The 13,512-nt window shown below is 35.0% G+C and overlaps 1 protein-coding gene across 35 annotated transcripts in view; it reads left to right on the plus strand.

Moving 5' to 3' along the window:
* LOC141566975 (arylacetamide deacetylase-like) overlaps positions 1–13,284 on the plus strand; it is a 29,950-nt gene extending 16,666 nt beyond the window's left edge. For 20 of the 35 annotated variants that reach the window (XR_012494345.1, XR_012494347.1, XR_012494321.1 and 17 more), the window contains 3 exons: positions 2,919–3,080; positions 9,334–9,558; positions 11,744–13,284. Coding sequence is in view for 9 of the 35 variants with exons in the window: in XM_074326693.1 (XP_074182794.1) it covers positions 2,919–2,924 (6 nt within the window). In the remaining 26 variants the exon portion in view is untranslated. Of the gene's footprint in view, positions 1–2,918; positions 3,081–4,820; positions 6,225–9,333; positions 9,559–10,523; positions 10,666–11,743 lie in introns of those variants that run through there. The other 15 variants (XR_012494361.1, XR_012494364.1, XR_012494356.1 and 12 more) reach the window with 3 other exon arrangements.
* Positions 13,285–13,512: the final 228 nt, after the last annotated feature.

The raw sequence follows: 13,512 nt of genomic DNA on the forward strand, positions 1-13,512 counted from the left end.
TGGCTGGCTGCCAATCTAGGAACCCAGGAAGGCCACCAAGATCTGGAGGGTGGTGGGAGAAAGGGCAAAAAACTTGAAAGGGATTTAGAGGTACAAGCTTCCAGGTATATAAAAAAAAAAGGCATGAGGATGTAATGTATAGCATAGGGAATATAGTCAATAATATCATAATCACTTTGTATAGTGACAGGTTACTAGACTTGTAGTGGTGACCACTTCATAAAGTGTATAAACATCAAATCCCTATGTTGTACACCTAAAACTGAATATTGTATGTCAACTATACTTAAAAATATATATATCTGTGAGTCTCTGCTGAGGCTACTTGGAAATGAAGCTATGCCTTATTTCCTGTTACATTCTCCCTCCAGTAAATTGTTTCCCCCAATAAAGCAATGTGAAGGCTGGTCTTAAGTGGGCCATACATTCTTTATTGGAGCAGAAAAACATTGATAGTGAAGTTAAAAGATGATAGATGACCATCAGGGCAGGATAAATATTTCCAGTGATGATAAATTGACTACTCAATTTTTGGCTGCATCGAGGTTTTTAAAGAAATAATAGTGTGATCAACTAGTAATATCTGGTTTTGACTCAGTTGTGAGAGGATTGGCACTTCTAAAATGTCTTTTTCACACTTATCTCAGACTGTAAGCCCTTTCTTAGTTATCCTGGGAGAATTTGAAGCTGCTCAGCTTGAGGTCTTTTAAAAATGACTTTTTACTTTCTTTTTTTTCTATATTCTCCTTTTAGTGCATTTGCCACCAACCTTCCTAATCCTCCTTTTTGCTGCTCTGACTTCCTCAAAGATCCAGTGCTTATCCTTGGACATACTGCAAATTCCAATTTCTAAATTCCTTACTAACACACCTTGCATATTAAAACTCTAACTTTAATAGCAGCATAGTGGCTAAAACACCGTTTCCCAACTTTAAATGCTCATAAACTCATTTTTATAGGCCTCATAAAATTAATATTTACCCGGAAAGAGCTTGTGAATAAAATGAGGGGTATATCTGTCAGAGCTGGCGAGGGATTTTCCTTTATATTATTTGATAATTCAATCAATATCAAGATTGCTTATAGAGCACAGCTAGCCTAAAGAGAGTTGACTGATCACAGGAGGATTGTTTATTAGGTTCCAGTTGTCTTTTTCATTGTACTTCACTAGGACAACACCAGTCAAAGAATCTGTAAAACTCCTGCCACTCAACTCAGACACTAGGGACACACGGCAGTATTCTAAATGCTTTGTTATAAATTTATGGTTCTGCTTGGTAGAATTCAGTAACTTCTCTGATTATAAGACCAACTTAGCAAGAAGACACGCAAATGGCCAACAGATACATGAAAAAATGCTAAACTTCATTAGCTTTTAGGAAAATGCAAATCAAAACCACCATGAGATACTACCGCATGAATGGCTATTATCAACAAGACAAGTAATAACAAGTGTTGGAAAGGATGTGGAGAAAACGGAATACTCATGCACTGTTGGTGGGATGTAAATTTGGTACCGCTACTATGTAGAACATTATGGAGGTTCCTCAAAAAATTAAGAGTATTACCATATGATCCAGCAATTCTTCTTCTGGGTATTTACCCCAAAAATCTGAAAACATTTATCCATAAAGATATATATACTCCTATGTTGACTGCAGCATTATTCACAGTAGCCAAGACATAGAAACAACCAGTGTCCTTCAACAGATGATTGCATAAAGACGATGTGGTACGTATACACAGTGGAGTATTCCACAGCCATAAGAAAAGATGACATACTGCCTCTTGCAACAACATGGGTGGATCTTGAGATTATCATGCTAAGTCAAATAAATCAGACAGAAAAAGTTGAGAACCATATGATTCCACTCATATGTGGAATATAAAACTGAAAGCAACAAATGAACAAGATGAAAAAAGAAAAACTCATAGACACAGACAACAGTTTAGTGTTTAACAGAGGGTAAGGGTAGATAAAAGTAAAGGGTGTCAAATACATGGTGATGGAAGGAAATCTGACTTTGAGTGGTGAACACATAAGGCAATATACAAATGATGTATTATGGAATTGTACATTTGAAATTTATATAATTTTATTAACCAATGTCACCCCAATAAATTTAATAAAAATAAAAAAACAACTTAGAACATATTACTCTACTACTTATGGAACATGTTACAATTATAATTTCCTTACACAACTACCCCCTCTCTTTAACTGTGGTCCCACACATCATTCTTGCACACACTAAAAATTTTAATACTGACAAAATTTTAAAAATAACATGATTTAAAAATAAAACTCTTGTGTTTAGTGATAAATGGTTTAATAGAGGGAATAGAGTTGACTGTAGCTAGCTATGATTAGAGCCACAGAGGGGAGCCTAAGTGCTATGATGCGAATGTTTGTGTGCCCCTAAAATTCATATGTTGAAATCCTAATGATGAAGGTGGTGGTATTAAGAGGTGGAGCCTTTGGGGAGTGATTAGATAATGGGTGCAGAGACCTCATTAACAGATTAATGCCCTTAGAAAAGAGGCCTGAAAAAGCTCACTTGTCTTTTCCACCATGTGAGGATTCAATGAGAAGTCTGCAACCTGGAAGGGCCCTCAACTGACCATACTCACATCTTGATCTCAGACTTCCAGCCTCCGAACTTTAAGAAATAGATTTCTGTTGTTTATGCCCCATCCAGTTTGTGGTATTTTGTTACTGCAGTCTGATTGGACTAAAACGAGAAATCAGCATAAATTACTACTGTGGGAAATGTGACACCTATTGTAATCTTACAGGGTGAGTTTATTTTGAAACACTAAGTAAATAAATATTGAAGATGTACCTAACACCTGTCAGTGTTAACGCAAAATTAGCTGGGCTGGTATTATGTCATTTGTTGAAATTTTTTTATTAACAGGTTTAAGTGTTTGTACAACTGAACCAAGGCAAAACAAATTTCAGCGTTTTGTTGAGATAAAATGCTAAAAGATGGGCCACTGGTGATAGGAGCTCCTTACGCAGCTGCAGGGGACTTGGACAGTGCTGGTGGAGCAGACATGTGTGAAGCTGGTCACGTGGGGTGAATCCAGAATGTGGTGAAGGTCTGATACATCCTTATAGCTGAAGTAATCCGTCTCCTAAAGCTGGCCACGACATTTATGTCCTCCTAGGCTTGGGTGAAGCTCTGCTCCTCTGGCTGCATGTGCAAATTTAGGGCACTCATCTCCTAGCCTCTCGCATCCACAAAAATTCTAGTTAGTGAAAGACCACTGGCTCCTCTGGCCCCTTGTCACCTCTCTATTCTCTCAGAATTTGTATAGTGATGGTTGCTATGGGGCAGGGTGTGTGACTTAAACACATCTCAACCTTTTCCATTTGAAAAATCTGAATACTGCTACCATCTGTTGGATTGTGGTGTGGATTAAATGGGCACAAGCATGGAAAGCACACTACCTTGCAAAAAGGTGAAAGAGAATAAGAGGTACAAACTTCAGTTATAAAAAATAAATAAGTCATAGTGATATAATATACGGCATAGGGAATGCAGTCAATAATATCGTAACTTTATATGGTGACAGATGGTTACTAGGCTTACTGTAGTGATTACTTCATAAGGTACATAAATGTCAAATCACTACGTTGTACATCTGAAAACAATATAATATAAATTTATCAATTTAATAAAGAAAAAGAAATAAAAACCCTCAGGAAATATAGTTTTTACTTACCTTCATATCCACAAAATACCATGTATAATCATTGGCTGTATTTTTATTGACTGATATGAAACTCGGCAATATTGAAAAAAATGAATATTTAATAGTGAGACCCACCAAGCAAAACTTGTGGAACTCAACCGACAAGTGATATATATATATATATATATATATATATATATATATATACAGAGAGAGAGAGAGAGAGAGAGAGAGAGAGAGAGAGATTGAAATAGAAATTGACCTGGAAAATGATATGGATATGGATTTAGATTTGGATTAGATGTGGATGTAGTTAGGATACACTCGTACATAACTAGGATAAATATAGTTGCAGATAGCACATTACCTATAGATACATGAGTATATTAGATAGCTGTTAGTTACATATTAGTCACTACTGGGTTTATGAGTTGTGTTTTTTTATTATTTTAATTAAGATATAATTGACATATAACATTGTGCACATTTAAGGTGTAAAATGTGTTGATTTGAAACATTTATATATTGCTACGTGATTCCCACTGTAGCATTACCTAACACCTCTATCATGTCACATAATTATTTCTTTTTGTGGTGAAAACAATTAAGATCTAGTCTCTTGGCAACTTTGAAGTTTATAATACAGTATTATTGACTATAGTCATTATGATGTATAAGTTGTTTTCATAAGTAAGAAATCTTCAATTTTAATATAAATAATCATATAGACTATGATTAATATAATCAACTATAGATTGTTTTTTATTCATCAATTGATAATCTCAACATTTTTGATAAGTTGTATACCTGCCACCATGGTCTCAATCTTTCAATTATAAAGAACCTATTAATTTTTTTTAAAAATCTAATTAAAAACTTTTATATGTATACATAATACATATGTACATTTATATACATAAATACTTACATATAAATATATATCAAAATATATTATTTATCATATATTACATATATGATGTATAATATATTATACATAAAGACATATATGTAGTATTGACTATGATTAATAACTACCACATATAGGATATATTGTTCATAAACATATACATGTTGCTTGACAGTATATTTCTCCTTAGCATTTTGTATGTCACTCCACTGCCCTCTGGCATCCATTATTTCTGATGAAAAGTCACCATTCTCTTTGAGAATAGATTTTTGTCAGAGTTTCATGTGTAAGTAGGTGACTAATTACCTTTTTTTGAAAGATTACAATATGACTGACATAAACTGCTATGCATTTTAAACATACTTTATCATTTAATCTTCAAAAAAATTATATACTGTAAAAAGTATTATGGTGATTATAATACACAAATGAAGAAGCAAGGCAAAGACATACTACTTAACTTACACAAAGTTACTCAATTAATCCTCAAGACAAGATTCAAATCTGATTTTATGTCTCTGGAATTCTCATTCTTATTAACTCTGATAATTTACAAATGACTAGAAATCTAATGGTAGCCATTGTATCCTTGAGATGTCATATTTTAATTTTATTAAAACATCGTGGTTATTCTAGTAACTTGGCACTATGCATAGTTGTTGCAACATTATTGACTATATTCCCTATGCTGAGCTTTACATCCCTGTGACTATTTTCTAACTACCAATTTGTATTTCTTAATCCCTTCACCTTTTTCACCTTGCTCCCAAACCCCTCTCCTCTGGCAGCCATCAGTTTGTTCTTTGTGTCTATAGGTCTGTTTCTGAAATAAACAAACCAACAAACAAACCTTTTTTAAAAGATGTAATTCTGTGAAACATTTTAAAAAAACACCTTGACACTCTGCCATTGGTTCGCCTTTATATCGCTATATCGCTTGAACTCTGTACTGAACAGACTCCAGCTCACTTTTTCTGTCTTCTATTACATGACTTCATTAGAACCATAGATTTATAACTATAGTTATAACCACAACTAATTACTATGGAAGCTGAGAGCATTATCATACATAAGGACTTTAACTTAAAATCAAACTAACATACAGTTTGTATTTGGTTGACATGACAACAGAATCCAACAAGTCAAACAGCTACCTGTTTTCATAGATAATAATTATGCAAAACTGAAAAGAAAACAAAATTAGGATACTAGTTAAAATTGAAAAATAAATTAATGATTGTTTTCTTGACCAGCAACCCTACAGTATTTATTTATCTTTTTCCCCACAGAATGGAAAATCTACAGTAATCAACCCTACAATTATGTTTTTATATTCCCTTAACTAAAACTTTCCTCTTCAATAAAATACCCAGGAAGAAAAGAAAATCTAACATTAGATTTATCGCAGCTCCAGATCAAGGGAGCAGCAAAGACTGTGTCCAACTAACTGCTTCTGATTTAGTTGGACACTCAAGTTTGCTTGGAAAATTGTACCTCACGTATATCAGCATTTTTTGTGAGTAAATTTTGAAACTAAGAATCTGAAGCTATTGTTTGGGGTCTTCTACTTTTCTTCTAACTGCTTCAGAAGAATACAAGGAACATGCAAAAGAGACAGGTATATATAATTTTTGACAAATGGGTATATTAATGCATTACTTCTTTGTATTATCAGGGTCCAGACATGAAATTGAAATCATGCTAAGTGCATGGAACAAAGGGGATTTGATATAGATAAATATTTATACAGGTGTTAGAAGTTAAAAACAAAACAAAAAACTAATCCCAGAGACTGGTAACTACCAGAAGCAACTAGCACAGCGAGGACTAGGTGAATAGAAGGGAAGAGGTGGTGTGTAGGAGGGATGATGCAAAATGCCATGTTCAGACATTTCAGGGGTGCCACATGGCTCATGTTTGGTGCTTGACTTTCAGCAGGCAGTGTTCTGGCTCTTGCTGGGAGTTCAGGGAGATGCTGGGGCTAGCGTGTCTTTGGCTGTCAGAAGACTACCAAAAGAAACCCGAAATAGGAAGAGGAACCCCTTTCCCTCTTTTCAATCTCCTGCTAGTGTTTACCATTGACAGAAACTATCCAGTATCCCGACGACAGGAGTTTGGCAGCAGTTTGTAGAAACCTAACCCTAGCATTACAGAGAAGAGTGTATATTATAGAAAGGTAGGATATAATCAGAGATATGGTAAGTATATTGATAACTACTATAAAAATTAAACACAAAGTATTTCCACAAATTGAATTCAAATTGAAATAAAGGCACCTAACCATATAACACATTGGTAACATTACACACAGAATGAATTTCTAGTGATTCTATTTAGTTCTTGAGTCAAGTAGATGAACTTAAGGTAGAAAGTGTTACAAATAAATTTTAATCATTCCGGAGTAATTTTATTGATTGTAGGAATATTATTATTGATATTTTGAGACAATTTCTTATATTTCAGTGTAAAGCAAATAGGAAATAATATTAGTGATAAAATTTTCAGGATAATAAAAATACACAGTTAATGGGTGGTAAACTAAATGCCAAGTCCAAAGTGTCTTGCTCCAAAGCGAATATAGGCTTAGCAAAGACATAATTCCACATTTAAGAAATAGATTCTTCATTAGTAATAAGAAACTATTATGGTAGAACAAGATAATTAGCTGTGTACCTTTGGTGACCTAATTAGCCTTTCTGTGCAGCAGTTTTCTCATTGTTAATATGTTGATAGTATCGATTAATCAATGCTTGTGAGGAAAATTAAAAGAGAATGCCACGTAATATCATTAATGTTAGCTATAATTATTATTATTACTACTGATTACTTACATGAAGAAATCAAGACTGCTGGAGCGCTCCTTAAAGACCTCAGGTGACTTCCTCAAATTATAAGAACACAATCCCTACGGACCAAAAAGGGAGGTTCAATGACAGGTGAAACAGATTCAACACATTTGAAGGCAGAAAATACCATCACAGGAGTGGAGCAAATCAGAAATTACAGGGTGTTCAAATAGGTATAATCCACAATGTACACAAGCAGAAACCTCATCGAGTCAGGTTGCTGGGTGACCACTGGCTTGTTGCATTTATTTTAAAAATCTACTTTAATATTGTTGTTGAATTGTTCTATAAGCAGGAAGGGGAAAAAACTGATTTGGGAAGATGGCAGGACAGGGCTCCTGCATATGTGGCCAGAAAAAGACTCTTTGAATAGGTAACATCTGCTTAGAAACCAGATTATAAAAAGGAACCAGTCACCCTATGTGCTGAGGAAAATTTTTCCAGCAGAGCCAGCAACAAGAGCAAAAGTCCCAGCAGCAAAATATTGACAAGTTCAAGAAATCATAGGAGATATTTGGGACTCATGGTGGAATTGTTGTAAGTTAGAAGAAGTTAGATGTCAGTGCACTGTGGGTAGTGGCAGCAAACTCAGGTTTAATTCCATGAGCAATGTAGAGCTATCAAAGTTTCCAGAAACAGAACTTTTTTTCCCCCTCATATTTGTTCTCTCTGCTCTATAATTTGTGAGAGGTCCTTGATTATTTTTCTTTGAGCCCTCTTATTAATTAGTTTTTAAAAAGTTATTTAAGCAAATATATATATATATATATTTTCTTCCTCTCTGGTAGCTCTTTTTTTGTGTGTGTGATCTGTTTACCACTTATGAATGTAATATATTTTCAGAGCTCTCAAAGGATATATATTTTAAAAACTGCTTTAGTGTCTTTTTTCATTCCTGAATTACCTATTTCTTTTGTGTATGTGTGGTCAATTATTCTCTTGAGTCATCTTGTTTTTCCTAACTTGATTGGCTGGCTTCCCTTTCTGGAAATCTTTGAGTATCTGTTCATATAACGTATTTGAAGGATTATGCTATAAACATTAAATCAAGAATCAAACTACTGGATTTTGAATCTTGGTAAATATTACTTACTAGCTGTGTGACTTTGCACTACTTATTTAACCTCCCTGGGCTTATTTTCCTCATCTCTGAATATGGTAATATTACCAACCTCATATGTATGCAAGTCATTAATATTATTGAGACTACGATACATAAAGTCTGAGGACATGACTTGTTCTCAGGTGCAAAGACAGTTTTCAGATAGCAGGCTGGCCTTCCCTTTTTCTCCCACCCATTGCCTCACTCCTAACCCTGCCTCCCACCCTGATATGCACTCAGATTTACAACCATGTCACCCTGTATCAATAAGAGCCTCCTCCTCAGAAAGCTAAACCAGTCCCTTTTCCTAGAAGGGTTTTTCCTTGCTCTATTTGTTTAACTAAATTCTTAAGAACAGACTTAGTTGCAAGACTCCTGGTTGAAAACTCTTTTCCATTTGCTACTCCAGTAGCTACTCCTACTGTCTTCTCCCAAAGTGCCAGGTGCAGACTTCGATGGAGGCATTTACATGCTTTTAACAGTTTACTTATCTTTCTTGCCCACTTAACTCTGAGGTTCTTGAGAAGATCATTTCTCCTGTTCTAGTCTATGTAACCCGAAAGCTTAGTAGAGAACTTGACACATTTTTGTGGAATGAGGACTAAATGTGAGCACAATCTCTGCACGTCTGGTTTCCCTGAAAGGACCACAGAGGGTTTATGTATGAGAACTTAGTTCATTGCATTTGAGCTTATTAAAAGGTAATGTGTACGTTTATCTTTGTAGATGTCTCACAGTTGGAATTTGAATTTTAAGATGGGTGTGAATTTCACTTTTAGGCTAAATTTGTCGAACTGCTGCTGGGACTTAAGCATTTTGCGGATTCCTTGAAAATTCTTTTGAGTTTTAATGAAGTTCCCCCAACTTCAGATGAAAATGTCACTGACTGTGAGAACTTTCAGCTACATCCCTGCCTATGGATATATGCCACAGGAAGTCAAAAGCACTAAGAAGATGTGTACTTTACATTCATGGTGGTGGTTCGTGTCACAGAAGTGCTGCTGGTAAGGGAATGCTTTGAAAAATTTCTATCACTGGGATAGTGGGCAAAACTTTATTAGAAAATAATGTCTTCAGTGGGTGTACAATATCCTTCTGTTGGGACAATACAGTATCTTTTGTCTTCTCTTGTTTTGTTCTCTTGGCAAAGTTTTACTTTCCTTGAAGCTTTAAGCTACTCCCTTCTACATATGCTTTTCTCATCAATTGGAATTGTGAAGACTTAAGTTTTCATATTTATTGCAAGTGCTCTAAGAGAGCATACTTTGCTTTTCTTTGTCCCATTGATATTAGAGAATCATCTAATGTGTTAACTCATTTATCACATATTTACTGCCTGCCTGGCAATAATTGAAGAGCTTTGGGTATGTCTTTGAACCGACAAAACTGCTTGCCTCTAAAAGCTTACATTTTAATGGTAATGACCTCTAATTAGTCCATAAATAGGTAAACCATACAGTGTGCTATAAAGTGATAAATGTAGAAAATAATAGACCAGGGTAATCAAGATTGAGTGTATTGGTTGCAAATATCTTGACATATAGAATTATAGTGGAAAGAATATATTTAGATGTGGGAGCACTGACCTAAAGGTCCCAATTATATAATTTTGAGAAAATCACCTAACCATCCTGAGTCTCAGAGTGCTTGATACTCATTTGTGTACTCCAGATGAATAGGATATGGGTCAACAAAGAGAACAGAGATTGGTTTGGGGTCTAATTTAAGAACCCTGAACTCTAGAGAGGAAGAATAAATTAGTCCAAACAAGAAATGTTACAGTCTTGAACTTAAGCAAAATTTTCAGTTTCTCTGGGAAGTTAGGAGAGAGGGAGGGAAGGAGAAGGTGACGGAGGGAAGCATAGAGGGAGGGAGGGAGAAAAGGAGGGAGAGAGAGAAGCGGGGGGACAGAGAGAGAGAGAAAGAGAGAGAGAGAATGAATCTAAGATGATTCTCTTCCTTCTGACAGAATGACTGAATGAGTGAGGACAGATCCCTGGGGAACAGAGACATAGTTTGGGGTGAAAAAATAAGCAACTAGCAAATTACCAAAAAGTTGTCAAAGAGGTAAAAAGAAAAAGAAGGAGGAGGAGGAGGAGGAGGAGGAGGAGGAGGAGGAGGAGGAGGAGAAGAAGAAAAAGAAGCCAAAGAAGGTGAGAGTCTTAAGAAAGAAAGAGTAATAAAAAGTACCAAAAAGTGAGAGATAAGGAAATAGTGGGAAAAACTGCTGGTCTTAGAAGGACTTAGCTGTGAAGAGAATAATAAGCAAGTGAATGATAGATTGAAAGGAGAGTTAAGTGAGAGCATTTAAGTGTCATTTATATTTTTATGTGATAGAAACATGAACAAGTTTGTAGGACTGAAGGAAATAAATGTAATTAATAGAAATATATTAGAGAAATAGATGGGCTAAAAGTGTTGACTGATGGGGGAACATCCCAGAGGAAAGAAGAGGGAAGAAGACAAAGAGCATTGGTTAAAAACATTGGGTATAGATCGGAGAGTTGGAGATGGAGAAGAAGAGCATCTAGGCTTCCTCCCAGACAGGAGAAAAAGAGGCAAAGTCAGGCCTTAGCTAGATAACACGTTTAGGATATTACTGCAGACGAAAGCTGGAAGTGAGGGAATTGCAGCTTGGTGTCTTAAAGGAACATACTTCTCCCCCACTTCTTTTCAGATGTTTTTCTACTGTTCCATGCAGATTTACGTGGTCTTTCTGTGTTACAACAATTCTGTTCTATCTCATTGACTCACACATCTGACAGCACATTGGTCAAGTCAGTGACTTGTCTTTTTATTTTTAAATACCCATCACCTAACACAGAGTGAAATCAGTGTCCCTTCTGATAAGGGAGTTGGGGTTAGTCTTCTAGAGAATGAAACTGGCTTAGAAGAGCCAATGGCCAAATGTGCAGGGCCAAAGATAAAAGAGACAAAGAGCAGTTAGGAGGTACATTGAGAAACTCAAGTTCTACTTAGTTGTGGATGGGTGGTTTCTTATGTTCAGCATGGGTGGTTCTTAAGTTCAGCGCTGATTGCATCTCCCTAGTATTTCAATATGAGCAGGTGGAGGACTGCCAGAATACAAAGCAAGCACAGTAAGATTGTTTTGTAAAGGAAATATCCTCCTCTTATTTTGTCCATTCTCACTGATACGCTGCTTTTATTCTTTTTTTATTTCTGCTTCAGGAAATTATGACTTAGTGTCAAGATGGAGAGATAGCACGCAGACTGGATGCTGTTGTTATATCAATCAAGTTAAGAGCTGTGTTGTTTTGTTTCCAGACCAGATGCCTTACATAGGATGGTTCTCTCAGTTTTATTGGCTGATCTATGATTCTGCCAAAAATAAATATTTTTAAGATAATACTGAGCAGGGGATAAAAAGTGAAGGATAGACCTGCATAATCAAGAAAAACATATGTGTGTATGTGTGTCTGTTTTTCAGGCAGGAAGGAAGAGTTAAAAGTAAAATTTTTTTTCACATAAATTTTAACTATATTATCCATGGACAGAATTACTTGGACTGCATTTCCTCTCAGCATTTAATTCACAGTATTTAGCAATGAGAACCTCCGAGACAGAAGATCGTCTGTAAAAGTGCACCATAAATAATTTCTACTTTAGACGGTCATTGTAAAGATGAAGTGGTGACATTCCTGAAACTAACCTAATTCAGTGTCTAGCACTTGAGTCTAAAATATTAAAATACATTATCAAATTAAACAGACACACTCAGTGAGTTAGTATAAAATAGCAGGTTGGATCAGTAATTTGTGTTTGAAAAGAACACTTAGGGCATTAAAATTAGGGGTGAATTGCTAGATAGAATAAGTTAGAGCCACATACACCTATTTAAACTTAAACTTCAGAAAAGAAAGTTAAAAAAGAAATCATGACTGTTTATCAAGTTAAATCATTATTATAAAGTAGGAACATAGTCATATAGTAATTAGAATAAAATTTTAAAGTACTTATTATAGAAAACACAAGTTTGTACTAAGTATTGTATTCCACCTTTATTTTTTTTAAATTATTTTCTTAAGGATAGCAAGTCAAATGACACTGTAAGATAAAACACCTGTGTTTGATTCATTGAAATCATTAATGAATCACATAGTTTTAAAAGATAAAATATACTTTAAAATGTTTATGCAAACACAGGCCTTTTTGTAAAATATGTTAATTTTACTTATATTAAAGATAAATGACACTGAGTAAAAATTAGATAATTTTGACTATTAAAATTAAAATGGTCACTTTTTCAAAAGTGATTGCCTCAGTATAATGCCATTTTATTATAACTGTTCACCTGACTATTCTACCTAGGCAGAAATGCATATGGCAAGAGATGAGTTAAATATTCCATTTTGTCAGGAAGCCAGTAGTTATCCCAGAAACTCTAACCAATAGACTTATGTTTCATTTTCTAGGACTTCGTCATGATGAATTTTGCAAACATAAGTTTTGTAGTTGAGTAAATTACATTTTCTTATACTAAGGAATAAGAAAATAAAACGCAACTTGAAGAACATGCTACATGCATCTTTAGCAGTAAATTGCTAAAAAGCAACTGTGAGATAATTTTCTGAGCTAAGTAAGAGAAGTTGAGGGTTAATATTAAATGTAATGAATATATATACTGGACCTGTGGTCTCCAAATGGTCATGTCTGTACCATGTACAAACAAAAAAATGTGTTGAATGCTTTGAAATAAACTCTTGAATTTATCCATGGCTGGTACTTGCTGTTGTTTAATCTGATCACTCCTCAAGGGTAGGAGGCAATGACGCTAATATGAATGCTAACAAACAAACGTCTTACTGACAAGAGAGCTAAGTACTCAAATGTCATCTATGATATTTTCACATTAAACAAACACCCTCTTTGACAACTAAAGTCATGGGGCACAAAGCAGAAAAAAAGGAGTGGGACACAGAGTTAGTTTACTGAGATTC

The sequence above is a fragment of the Rhinolophus sinicus genome, linkage group LG01, assembly GCF_036562045.2.
Source record: "Rhinolophus sinicus isolate RSC01 linkage group LG01, ASM3656204v1, whole genome shotgun sequence".
In the NCBI taxonomy this organism is placed as follows: Eukaryota; Metazoa; Chordata; class Mammalia; order Chiroptera; family Rhinolophidae; genus Rhinolophus; species Rhinolophus sinicus.